General features: G+C 41.1%; 1 protein-coding gene across 14 annotated transcripts in view; it reads right to left on the bottom strand.

Annotated features, from left to right (window-relative positions):
- Positions 1-13,592, bottom strand: part of mef2aa (myocyte enhancer factor 2aa) — a 69,902-nt gene that overhangs the window by 40,947 nt on the left and 15,363 nt on the right. For 13 of the 14 annotated variants that reach the window (XM_044357636.1, XM_044357638.1, XM_044357640.1 and 10 more), the window contains one exon: positions 3,238-3,456. In XM_044357636.1, the coding sequence (XP_044213571.1) occupies positions 3,238-3,291 (54 nt within the window). In that variant the 5' untranslated portion in view covers positions 3,292-3,456. Of the gene's footprint in view, positions 1-3,237; positions 3,457-3,928; positions 3,953-13,592 lie in introns of those variants that run through there. The other variant, XM_044357635.1, reaches the window with a different exon arrangement.

The following is a 13,592-nucleotide window of genomic DNA, read 5'->3' as shown; positions in this document are numbered from 1 at the left end:
TATAACCTCTTTGTGATACCCAACGGCACACATACAATCACCATCACCCGACTTCATGTTTTTGCTGCTTCAGCATAGTTTTTTGGAAACTACATAATCATCTTGAACAATGATAATATATGGACTGGCTGTCACATTTAACAGTGTTCCTCTGTTTTGTCCATTGCCTATCAACAAGCTTTTTACCTGTCAAAAAAATAATGATGACTGATCAGAACTTCAAGAATGGGTGAAGGCTGAAAAATGGGAGGTATGTGCTGTGCTGCTCCCTGGAGAGAGAAAGGGAGAGAGAGAGCTGCTCTGTGCCTGCAGGAATCTGACGTGCCAGAGCAAAATCCAAAATGAGCCACAGCAAGGGCAGGCAACCCTCCACCCAGCAGCAAAATCATCAAACTTTTAATGACTTGGGCAATTACCCCTAGTGAGCCTGCTTAATGGCATCCAGAGGACGTCACTATACACTGCTCACTAGGCTACACCAGCCTCTTCCTGACACTAACTTGCAAGACTAATGTCTACAACCATCATTGTGTAGATCCACAAAAATCATGACAGCAGCTGAGCTTGGCTCTGAGAAGTAGGTGAAAGACCCTGAAAATGCTCAAGGAGTGCCACTGGCTGTGCTGTTATTATTTTTTGTGGTTCATGAGTTGGTGCTTTAAACTCCTCTTTTTGAAGGCCATATTTCACAAAACCACTGGCAAGACATTGTACTGTGTATATGTAAGAAGGAGACAGAGATTATGAAAAAATGTAAATGTGTTTGAGTCTGTGTGTGATTTGTGTATCTGAGTCTCAAAAGGTAATAATTACTGTGAAAACTATAAATCAGGAGAATCAGCCAGGGAGGTGCTGTTGTCTGGTTGTTATCTAGCATTCATTTACAATCAGCGTGTCAAGTCTGGCTGATGACTCTGCTGCTGTGTTGTAAGACCATCACTTATGCAGGGCATGGCACAGGAACTGGCTCTTCACCATCCTACAGTATGCATGAAAGGACCTCTGCTGCCTTCTTGTCTCATTCTGTATACCTTGCAGCAGAGACACACACTTATGTGGACACAAGGCAGTGTATAAAGCCAAAATTGTACATTGTAATTGTAATTTTTGTACAATACACTTCATTATTTTGAACTGTAGAATGTGTTGTGATTATTAACAAGTCTAACTATTGGTAATGACTTGAAGCAAAATAAAAAAAAGAATATCAGCTGAATTCACTGCCTGTCTCAACACTGCACTCACAATTCCTGATAGCAATTACAGACCTTCTCAGCCTGTGCCACGCTGTGGTATAAATCCTGAAAGGTGAACAGCCCTCCCAGAGCACTTGCAGTGATAATGCAAGGAGTCCCCGCTGTCCTCACACAACATCCTGTAGAGCAATACTATCTAATTAGCCCACTTAACAACTTTCATTTTAATGCTATGAGTATGGATAGCTAGCAGCAGAGCAGCATGGATAAAGATTCAAATTGTCTCCCGACAATGGGGACCATATGCTAATGGCTATCCCCCCTTGGTTAGGAGCACGCCCCAGGGAGATGGCACTGTGTGCTTCATGGCCCATGGAAAAAAGAGAAAGACACACACGCATACATCACTTTACACCGTAGCTTTATTTTAGCACAGCAGCCTATTGTCATAGCAGTCTCTGCTGAGCCAGCTAAAACCAACTAAATGCAAGCTGAAATGCCTGTGTTCTGCTGATAAACTTTCTCACAAATTATACCGTGAGACATTTAAAATCTGATGCAAACACTAGACTTTGGGAGACACATTAATAATAAGCAATATCTCTCTCTGCAGCTCCACTTTTCTGTGAGACAAGAGAGCAAAACCTCACTTCCTTCGCATATGAACTAGAAGGAATGGATCACATGAAGAGTTAACTTGCTCACCTAGCGATCAGTTGACAACCTGTTTTCGTGTAATTTCCTCTCTTTCCTTTTTTTCTCTGCTGTCACAGGTCATTGCATACAGTGTAGATACTAGAAATGAGCCAGGAGTGATTCCTCCCCTGCCCTCCTGTTTGGATCCCACCCAGAGCCAGGTGTTATACTGATAATTGGCCCACAGTGTGGATTTTTGTTTCGCACTTGGCTGAACTGCTAGCCTCACAGTAACAGACAGATACACGGTTGGAGTACCGATTGGCTAGTGCGGTGAGCTATCATGTTATAACCCTCAGGAGAGAAAGCTCTACCTCCATTATATTTCTGTGTTCACAGCAAAATGTTGCTCCACCTGTGAAGGCATCTAAATGATAGTTTGAGGGAGCGTTAACAAGATGCGTTCTATTTTGCCCAAGCGAAAACTACGCATCTTTGTTAATTGGTATAATTCGTCAAAAACTGCGCTCACCATTCCTCAACTTAGCTCTTGAATCAAAGGGAACGTAGCTAAAAAAGAAATGGACCCAGCCTCCCTGCTATAGATATCCAAGCCTGTTATTCTTGTTTCAAACAGACGAAGGCTGTTTTGTACAGTGTTTTGCTGTTTAGGAGTTTATATTTAATGTGAGCAGACAGAGTGAATTCCAGCTCTCTGCTTCTCTGTGGCTAGACGGGACCAGTGTAGCCGAGGCAGAGAAGGGTGCTGTGTGTCCTGCTGACCCAACCCAGCAAATGAGAGGGTGCTGTGGTGCAGTGGCTGCTCCTAATTACTACCAAACAGCTGCAAACACATAGGGCTACAGCGAAGGGGCCCAGCCATACTGCCAGGCCAGGGGACAAACCCTACAGTGTGGGGAGGCCACAGGCGGCCCGCTGTGCTCCTTGCTACCCTCAGTTCACTCCCACGCCATGAGGCCCCCGCTGCAGCCCAGCGCTCCTGCTGCCTCATCAAGTTCTCTGGCTGAAATTGCAGGGTGGCAGGGGAATCATGTCTGTAAATACGACTGCACTGACAAAGAAATGTCATGGTCCCTGTTCAGCTGGCTGGGACTTTGGGGAGGGAGGTATGTCTGTTTAGATCCATGCACACAATGACAGCTGCTGAACTCTGGTCCAAGGCAGGAAGGGAAATAGAGGGAGACTGTAACCTTCAGACAGGTACAGAGCGGACCTTTTTCAAACAGACGCAAAACAAAGATACAATAGGATCTTGTGAAATAAGACAAGAAATATGTCATTTACAATACATACATAAACTTTTATAGATATGACTGCTCAACCTTTGACAGTTAAAAAAAGTTGTTTGTCTTGTATGTGTACAAAGTCAAATTCTGACACTCACCTGTCTGTTCCTCTCATCCATGATCCTGGTGATCTGTATCTTCTTCCGCCCCATTGCTGCGTCCTTTCCCGTCTCTCTGACACTTCAACAATATCAGAAAAACAACACGCTGTCTTCCACCGCTCTCCTAGCACATTGTGCAACAGTCTCTCTTTTCTCGTATACACTCTTTTACTCTTCTCAATACACTCTTCGCTCTTCAGCAAACCACAGCACGATCTGCAATAGGACAGAAAGAGAAAGACAGAGACAGAGCGGGAGAAAAACAGAAAGTTAACTTGACACTTACCAATGTCTCCTTAGGCACTTCAAAGCACCAGAAAGCTCTGTGTTCTGTTCTCAAACACATTCAGAGTATGAAACCCACATGTTGTGCCCTTATCTCCTCTGCTGTTGAACCACAGCTGAAGTCATTGAACAATGGCTTCACACTTACAGGGCAGCAGCTACCATATTTGAACTATACATAATTTCATGCATTACTTCAGACAATAGCAAAAAGAGCTGGTAACACGCATTCACCAAAATAATCTAAATAATAAAAAATAGTTCAGCTACTGACATAAACCATGATGAATAGATGAATAGTTTGAGCTTTTATAGGCTATGTTTGGCAGCTTATATTTTGAGTAATGAAACTAGATTCACTTAATCTCTATGTTTTGATAGAGCTTTACAAAACTACATCCACCTTCATAGGGAAAGTTGATCTGCCGTCCCCTGCTTGCAGAGACAGAGCAGCAACATTTTCTTGCCCTTCCTGAGCTGACCCGCCCTGATGCCAGCTTTGCTCTTAAGATGATTAAGAGAGCACCCAGTCTGGAGTTGACAGTAGTTGAAATCTCCTGGGCTAGAGGAAAAGCCGAATGGGGGGGTGTAGTGGGGACTGAGAAGGGTGGGGGGTATATTCTCACATGAGATTGTAACCTGGCCATTGGTTCAGACTGCACTGTTCCCAGGGGTACATCTAACTCTGTCCTGTCTCTGCTTCTCTACAAGAAGAGATATAGCCCCCTCCCTGGAGGCGTATCCATCACTTACACCCAGCAAATAGAAAGTGTCTAAACAACTACATCTCCCCTATGAGTACAAATGTAAAAAGGTTAACAACTCAGGCCATTAGATGCAGTCAGCAGTTGTGAGGCGAGGAAGCCAGGGGCCGAATTGACAGTGAAAACGAAAATGACCAGTTCCAGTGGCACACAGTCATTATGGGTTACAGATGGACTGGCATTATGGTGTCTGGCTGTCTGAATCGGGGCTCCACTGTAGGCAAACTTGACTGAGATCACCTCGCTAACTACCCACGCATGGCTGCGGGAGCCAGGAAAGTAACCGCCTGAACCCCCGCAAAGAATTTCCCCAAACCACATCACAACAGGCCAGGGAGAATGACAATGTTCTTGTTCATTCACCATTTCACACACAAATTGACAGAGCAGTGTTCAAATTAGAGGGAGGTCAGAGGAGTTCAACTCCTCCACCCTGAAAGTAGAATTAGTGTCATTTACAAAAAGTGATCATTTCTTACCCGTTACATTTTATTAATATAGGTATATCAACTTATTCAGTTAACTCACTGTTATAAATCAGTGTGCATTTTAAAGGTATACTATAGAGGACTTGGGCTACCTACACACCCACTGAAAATACAGTCTCTATAGATACAAACACCGCTACACACTTCTAGAGAGAGGGGTTACTTCTGTATGCCTTTAAATAATAGAAATTTGAATTTCTTCAGTGATTTTGTTTTGTACATTTCAGGTAAAGGAGATTCTCTCCATCAGATTTCATGACAAAATTTCAAACAGAGTTTTGGTTTTACAAATAAGCTCAAAGCTTGTTGCTAAATCAACAAATGATGAACCGAAAAGATAGCAGGCCACCGCAATGTGTTTTATTTGCATAATGACATAATCATTTCTCAGTGTGTGTTTTAAACTATGTGTGATCTATATTGGTGACGGGGTGTATGTGTGTTTGCTATTTGCTATCAGTGGTTATATCAAAGCTTTATTTGTTGTCAATGTGCTAGTTTACTGCATCCTATTGTTTCATATGTGCGTCTGTGAGCGAATTTAGTGTTGGTTTAGGAGAGCTGATCTGAGATGGACTAATCTGTAATAATCTGTTGAGACTGGTTTGGATTGACCACAACAAATTCTGTTCTTGGAAAGCGTGCTTATGTGAATGTGTGCATTTTTATCAATCTAACATGAGTGTAGAGCTCCATCGACAGAAAATTAATCTGCAGCTATTTTGATAATTGTTTTAGTCATTTTTTAACCAAGAATACCAAAACATTTGCTGCAGCTTCTCAAATATGATTGAAACTTTTTTGTGTCATACATGATAGTAAAGTAAATAACTTTGGATTTTGGATTATTGGTCAGACAAACCAAGACATTTGAAGATCTCACGTTGGGCTGTAAGACATTATGTTGGGCATTTTTCACATTTTCTGGTATTTTATAGACAAAATGATTAATAAATTATTGAGAAAATAATCAGCAGATTAATCAACAATGAAAATAATCATTAGTTGCAGCCCTACATGAGTGTAAACAGTGTGTCCTACCTACAATAACTGTCTGCGCTTCTAGAACACTGCATCCTTGCTCATTTTATAAAAGTCCAGTAAAACTGTAGATCAGAAAGAATTGAGACACTCTCACACATAAGCATGCATGCACACATCCTTTCCTGTCTTTATACAGAGGAGCTGTCACAGTACGACAGTTCAAGTCTAGAGGCATAATAGATTGTGTCATGACATTTGTCTTACACAGATATGAAATGACAAGCTGAGAGGGCCTTCAGACTGCAGGTGTGCCACGCTGTCAACATAGTGCCCACGTTCATCAAAAGTTAGTCAAAAGCTATACTGTAACATCTTGCTGACAAAACCTTACTTTCAGGGTCCATTTAATCTAATACTGTGGTTGATCATATCACAACATACTTCACTGTGCATTGAATAACACAATTTCATTCCTCAGAACTAAGTGGGAAATTTTCAACTGGCATCACTACCCAGATATACATGTCAGGAGATGGTCAGATTACAAAGGAGAACAATGTCTGTACTGTAGCAGAGTACAAGTTTGTGAGGTGACACTCCGGCTTCTCTTGAGTGTTAGAACGGGACTGTTTATGGCCTAAATCATGTGCTCTTTGTGCGTGTGTGTGTGTTTATGTGTGTGTGAGAGAGAAAAAATAAATGCACAAAGAGAAAAGTAAAGGGGGCAAAATGAGCCTAGAAGCAAGAGCAGGCCAATACATTAATACTTGTGTACTCAATGTAAACAAGAACCTTACTGCAAAAGTTCAACCTCAATAAGTCACATATATATCATCCTGTGAATGATGACGGGCAAAATAATAGTTTTGGTCATCAAACCTTGTTTGTAGCGCGTTGTACAACAGCATATCATCTTATTCTCTTTAAAAAGACCTTGATATGATACACCTGGCCAACTTTAATATAAAGCAGTCCAGCACTTCTGAAAGATGCTTACCAAACATTTGTAACACATAAATCAATGTGCAGAGAATATGTCGCCATAGGAACGACCACATCAGCGTGAAAGAAAGTCAATATGACATGTCTAACACTGTTTTTTTTGCAAGACTGGGCCTTTATATAGGCTTACAGTGGCTTCTTCTACTGTCAGGAGTACATAGAGTTTACATGAATCACTTCAAAAGTTTGTTTCTGAGTCTGCATGAAAGTAAACACAGGAACTAGCTACCTGTAGCAGCATTATGGCTAATTGTATAGAGCTCTATGTCTGGGGCAGTTTGCCGGTTAACTGTACCACCCAAATATTCATCTGCACACGACAGTTTGTTTACATGTCTGAGGCTGAGGTTTAGACTGTAAGGAAACTAAAAAAACTAAGTGCAATGACAGATTGTCCCATGGACTGAGGACGATTGTGAGTCATTTCACTTTGAATGGTCAAGCATATTTATTTGAGCTGGAGTACACAGAGAGGAGATAAAACAAGGGCAACAGGACAGTAACGGTTACCGAAGTTAGTGAAGAGTAAAACTTTTTTTGTAGTCTGCCAGACTCAGAATCTATATCTAGAAGTCTCCACAGATGAGAGTAATCCAAGCTGTGTAACTACTACACATTGATTTACAGCGTTAATCAACATTTTCATCCTGGAGATTGTTTCACCTCCACAAAATCAACTGGAAAAAAGAGCGAGGCCCGCTGGATCAAACGTTCAGCTCCACATGGCAAGAAAAATGCGATTACAACACGTAATTATGTGTGTGAGGAATTACAGTATGCAAGTCTCTATCATCCAGCGGTAGTCCATGGAAACTGTTCAGTGTGTATCTTGTCATTTTACCCTTGCAATTTGGAAATTTGCAGACATGAACCATTTTATTTCATCTACTAAGTTACTACTTCTCCAGCATGAAGAGATGCTGAGCTATCCACAGCCTCAGACGTGAAGAAACCGACATACAAACTGCCACGGATGTAGTTCACTATGCAGTTAACCATAATGCTGCTACAGCGGATCGTTCCTGTGTTTACTTTCATTCACTCACAAACAAACTTTTGAAGCAATTCATGTAAAAATCAGTAAAGCAGTAGGAGGCTGACAGAGGTTGTCCCAATAACCGTCATTATACGCAAGGTCTTGTTCGCTCAAATCTCAATCTGAATCTCCGGAATCTCAATAACGTACCTGGCTAGCTAGCAAACTGTACCCAGCATGCTGTATGAGGGTGTAATTTTGTAAATGTACAATTGTTAGTGTTACAAATTATTTAGGTGTCACAAATTGTTGTGTGCTATGGTGTTTTGCTCTGTAAATGAGAGTCAGTTGTGGGTTACTTTTAATTGTTGTGTTATATATAAATATATATAAAGTTATAAGCGTTAGTAAGAAAGTTACGCAGTTAATAGGGGTCCCCTTTAAAAATACTCTACACAGCTTGCCCAGACCGTAGCACTCTTCGGCGACTATATATTTTGCCGCGTATTGAAATGTTACAGCAATTATTTCAGCTAGGCACTGGTATGGCAGTATACGAAAAATTCACATCGTATGGGAAATTAAAACCGGTATACTGAAGGAATTGGTATACTGCCCAGCACTAACTGTATCTATACCAGGAGATAAGCATTACAGTAGTTTTTGACCGGGGATGCACTGATCCACTGTGAGACTGGTCAAGGGCCAGTCTGCCTCCTCCTCCCTTAAGGCGGACCATCGAGACACTGAGAGGCTTGATGACAGACCTGGCCCTTTCACAATCAATAAAACATGGTCAATTCCCAGTGTAATTACTGAATCCAGCACATTCTCCTCCCCTCGTCTGCTTGTAAGTCTGTGTTAACTCTACGCAAAGTTGAGGCATTACGCCCTCAACTCTTGTCCTATATAAAAAGGTAACATAAAATAATATAGTAGATTTATGTTGCAGGGTTCACCTAATCAACAAAAAAAGGAGGCCAATGTTATTCTGTATGTTTGTGGTTTAATAAACTGAATCAACTAAATCTACACAACTATAATCTTTTCCATTCCACACTTCAAGCATCCAAATGAAATCTAATATATTAAAGGTTATTTGAAAATTCATCCTATCTGACTTGCGTTACAGAAGCACCCACTATGTGCGGCAAGCATGCCTCCACTTCTTTGAAGGTGATGGACAGCAGCCAAAGTCTTGAGCATAGCCGTGACAGTTGCACTTCCTGTGCAAGGCAGCGTTAGCCTCAGTATCCTACCACAGGCCGTGGGCAGACAAGACTCAACTTCCTGCCCCTCCACTTCCTGTTATTCAGGACACTTCTGCATGCCCTCTGTGGGGGAGTCAGCGGGAGCTGGAGAGATGGAGAGGAGGAAGAAAGGGAGGGACCACCTTGGGGACACCCTTCCCCTCTGATCCTTCCCCTTATTACGGTCCTGGCTGTAAGTCCGAGACTAAACAACAACAGAAGCTCATCTCTTGTGGCTTCAATTTGTGTGCTTATTATGTTTACTGGAAGGATCATTACACTGGCTGGACGACGTGCACACGCTGCTCTCAGCCACTCACTTTACAATTAGTAGGCAGGGACCTTTCCTTGTTATTCAAACACTCTGCCGGTTACGTAAGAATGAATCACAGCTCTCACAACACAAGTTAATGTGCATTGAAACAACATCATTATGACAGAACTACATTTCTTGCAACTCACACAGTAATCTGATGTGAATTGATATGGGGATTCTGTGAAATAATCACTGACAACGTTCTTAAGTGTATCAAACTCAGAGTGTCAACACTCTGGCTTAGTTATGATTAGCTTCTGGCAGACTAGAGACACAAAGTGAAGCAGCCTAAATCCACAGTTTTACCGATTTGTTTCAATGGAGCCTTGACACCAGCGCAGTGGGAAATGAACATCCACCTCTTTGTTCTTGCTTTCATCAGGAGGTGCTGTACCTGTAAATGGGGCTGTTGGCCAGAGGGGAGTGGAGGCAAGCCAGCCCTCTCACGCTCTCTCCCTCTTCCCTTTTGTGCAACAGCGCTTATCTCCCTCTCCAGCAGTGAAAGGCAGGATTGTGGCCCCAGCAGCATCACTAGTGTTAATGTCTCCTGATGCTAATCTGACACACGGCTGATCCCTCAACAACCACTTTCTACAACGCTTTTTTTTCAGCCTTCTTTCTTTCTTTCTTTCTTTCTCGCTATCTCTCATAATTTCTTCCTTTCTCTTTTTCTTTCTTTCTTTCTTTGAACTCCTGTTATACATTCCCTCACCTCAGTTTCCAAGGCAACTAATGAGATATAATTAATAAGAGCTATCGCAAGGGCATGCGAACAAAAAAGTGAAAAAGGAGGCTTTGAGAAATGTAGAGAGAGGTGGAGTAGTCTGCAAAACATGTACTTTCTGCAGCACTTCCCCTTCCTCTGTAAAGCATTGCTTGGGGTGACGTTTCTTGTAACGGAGAATGATTTAAATAACATTTAAAGAGGTGGGTAAAATTATTATGATATGAATACCTTGAAGGTGTTGAAGGAAAATCAAATACATATGGTTCACACAAAAGAAAACCCTGTAGGCAACAATCTTGAGATAGTCAGATTGTAAATTCAAGACTGGTAAATCTTCAGTAGATTGCTTACAGGTTTGAAGCCACGTAAGCAGGTCGTCAAACATCATTCTTGTCTTATTTCATTAAGCAATGTTTTCTCCACATATTGAATCAGTCTGAACCTAACACAATCAACTAAGATATAAAAATGTATTGTTCAAATGGAGACAGTGACCTGCACAGTAGGGACAGTAACAAAGCCGGCAGTGAGAGCCTGCACTGAAATGGCAGCCAAGCAGACAGCGAGTGGTTAATCTGCCCTGATGACTGGTAGCTCAGTCCAACTCTCCAATGACCCAGCTGTAATCCCACATTGGATCAATGCAAGTTCAAACAATCCTCCATGCTGCTAGCACCTTGCTTGGGCTGGGGGATGGTGCTGTAAGACAGGGACCAAGAGACAGAAAGCTACTTAGCACCTCCAAAATGACATCAAAAGGAAAGAAAACCCCACAGGAAGGACCTGTTCTCACTGAGAAAATGTTTCACTGTAGGCCACATTATTCAGTCGCTCTTCAGATAAATAGTGGACATGTATCCAATCTACAAAATCTGAATGACGATGAGTGGATATAACAACCAATAACCAAAGGACATCATATGCTGACAGCACTACCAGACAGACATCCTCCATCTCACTCTCACAGTACTGTCAGGGGATGAGAGGACTATGCAAGGTGACTTTGACTAAGTGCCTTGGGGTTTCATGAGAAAACGCCATTGACATTACATTAATTTCATGTCTCTTTTTTAACTGACTTAGTGCCACAGAGCCCTGGATAGCAGGAAAAAAATGAAACAGACATTTTTTTTTTTTGCTTTAGCTTCAAGGCAGCGGGGATCCAGAGGCCAGGAAGACAACAGTGACAAATAGGTGACATGATCAGCCACCAACTTTTTCATTACTTTAAGAGTCATCCAACAAAGGGGCGAGACATTCGCAGAACAGGATAAATGTTAGTCAGAAACTTTCCACTGCACTTCTCGTATGTTTGGATTTGATAGCAGGTGTGTGTATGAAAGAGAGACAGAAAGACAACAAGAGCGAGAGAGAAGAGGATGGAGAGTCAGACAGAGAGAGTGGGAGAGAGAAGACAGTATGACTGTGTTAACTATCTGGAAAGATGTAAGGGAAACAAGACTAAAAGAAGCACCCCGCACCCATCCCATCCCACCTCTGTGGTAGTGTGCGGCAGCGGCGTTGTAACATAATTACTGCTGGGACACTTCTATTCCCAATGATCCATTTGCGTCAGTCAGGTTTTCGAGCCCAGCCAATGAATGGATTCTCAGTTTCTCAAGGATAAAGAGATGACCCTCTCCTAACAGTTATATCCATTTCATGTAGAAAAGCTACTCCTTCTCAAGGTAAATCCCTTGATGCATATTTGAGTGAAACTTTTTGAACAAAGAAAATGATGATAACTTCCTTGATGCACGAGTAGGGTGATGAATTATGTCTCATTAAAAATGAATGCGCTTGACAACTGAGAAATCATAGACATATAGTACAGTTTCCATAGTGTCCTACTAGCCCTGCTTGGTGCCTCTCATGTATTACAATTACATTTGAGTCACAGAGCTAAGCATCAGATTTTCTGAAAAATAAATACCCAATGATCTTTTACAAACCCAGCAAGTTATTTAACAACACTTACTGATGTTCTGAAGGTATTTTCAGAATCCTCAAAGGGTTTTCTAACCATCTGGATGAAAAAATATTCCATCTGCTACAAGATAAAAAAGATTTTTAACACGTCTCCCAAGTTGCGCTTTTTTCTAATCCAAAGATGAAATTTACATATCCTTTGTATCAGTTATATTGACATTTATTGCTGTTACTTTCCAATAATTTCTACTTTCATACAAAATATTAACATTTTCTTATGTTTCACAAAAAGAGCAAGGACACGTCATATTATGAAATACAGTCGCAATTTGAAAAACAGATTAAAAATCTTTTAAATAGTGCCACAGACAAAAAAAATCATCCAGATGGTTAAAAGAGTCTTCAAGGACTGTGGAAAAACCTTCACAACATAAGTGTTGTGAAACGACCTTCTAGGTTTTACAAAGATCACCATATATTTACTTTATTAGAAAATCAGATACTTAGCTCTTTCCCACAAATGTAATGGTAATACATGAAAGGCACAAAATGGGGCCAATAGAGTTTCAACCTGTTTGCAGTGGTTATCAATATGGGGCCCCATAGCCAGGGGGTCAGCAAAATAAATTAATTGCGCCAAGCTGTGCAATAAAACAAGTACACCTATACTCATAGAATCTGGGGTTTCGGTATGTAACTACTCCCACCCCTGTTAGCTTTGGGCCAATAACAACTCTGATATGATTGTGACACATCAACGGACATCTGGTTATGTTTTAAAATGGGGGAGCAAAGTTCGAAATATACACAATTGGTGAGGGGTGTGGGGGTCCTCCCCCAGAAATAAGATTGTAATTTAAAACAAATTTCCTTCATTTCTACACCACTTAACCTCTTGGATTAAGTCAAGAAACAGCCAACTGCACTAGTCTAGATTAATTAGACTGAGGGTACTATGAAAACCAAAAATGTATCAAGAACATATACAATATATAACTGGGTGGATCAGGACAGGAAATGATTATTAGAAGAATGTCTGTTTCGTATTCGAAATTATTTTTATAAAAACATTATGCCAGTTCGGCATTTCGGCAACAGTATAATCCTACATTTAGCTAATGTAAAGTTTAGCTGGAGTCAGTGGGCCAAGCAGGTTAATTCAACACATGCTAGCCTATCTTTTCCTACATTCTATTTTCAGTCAATGATCGCAATTAAGCTAAACGGCATGTTTCTCACTTTTGAAAACAGTCAGACTCCTGTGAAAGACTGTGAGTGACAGCGAAAACATGCTGTAGCAAATGATCGGTGATGGGTTTGATTGAACCAACTCAAAGGATGGTCCAAAACTGTGTGATTTTTTTATTACCTGTTTTTGTCAGTTGCTGAAAATAGGTAAATGATCATTGACACAGGCTGCATAAATATGATCACCTGGTTGCGGCGAATGTATGATGATTTGGGCTGCTTGATTATGGCAAAAATCATAATCATAATTTTTTGGTCAATATTGAGATCACGATTATTTAACACAGTTACTCATTGACTTTGGAAACATTGAATTTCCTTGAACTTTATATGTAATTCAGCCAAAAAACAAATAAAAAATAAATGTCTTATGATAATAATAA

Source organism: Thunnus albacares, chromosome 7, assembly GCF_914725855.1.
Source record: "Thunnus albacares chromosome 7, fThuAlb1.1, whole genome shotgun sequence".
In the NCBI taxonomy this organism is placed as follows: domain Eukaryota; kingdom Metazoa; phylum Chordata; class Actinopteri; order Scombriformes; family Scombridae; genus Thunnus; species Thunnus albacares.
The sequence above is the reverse complement of the archived record's forward strand: the minus strand, read 5'-3'. Positions and strand labels throughout refer to the sequence as shown.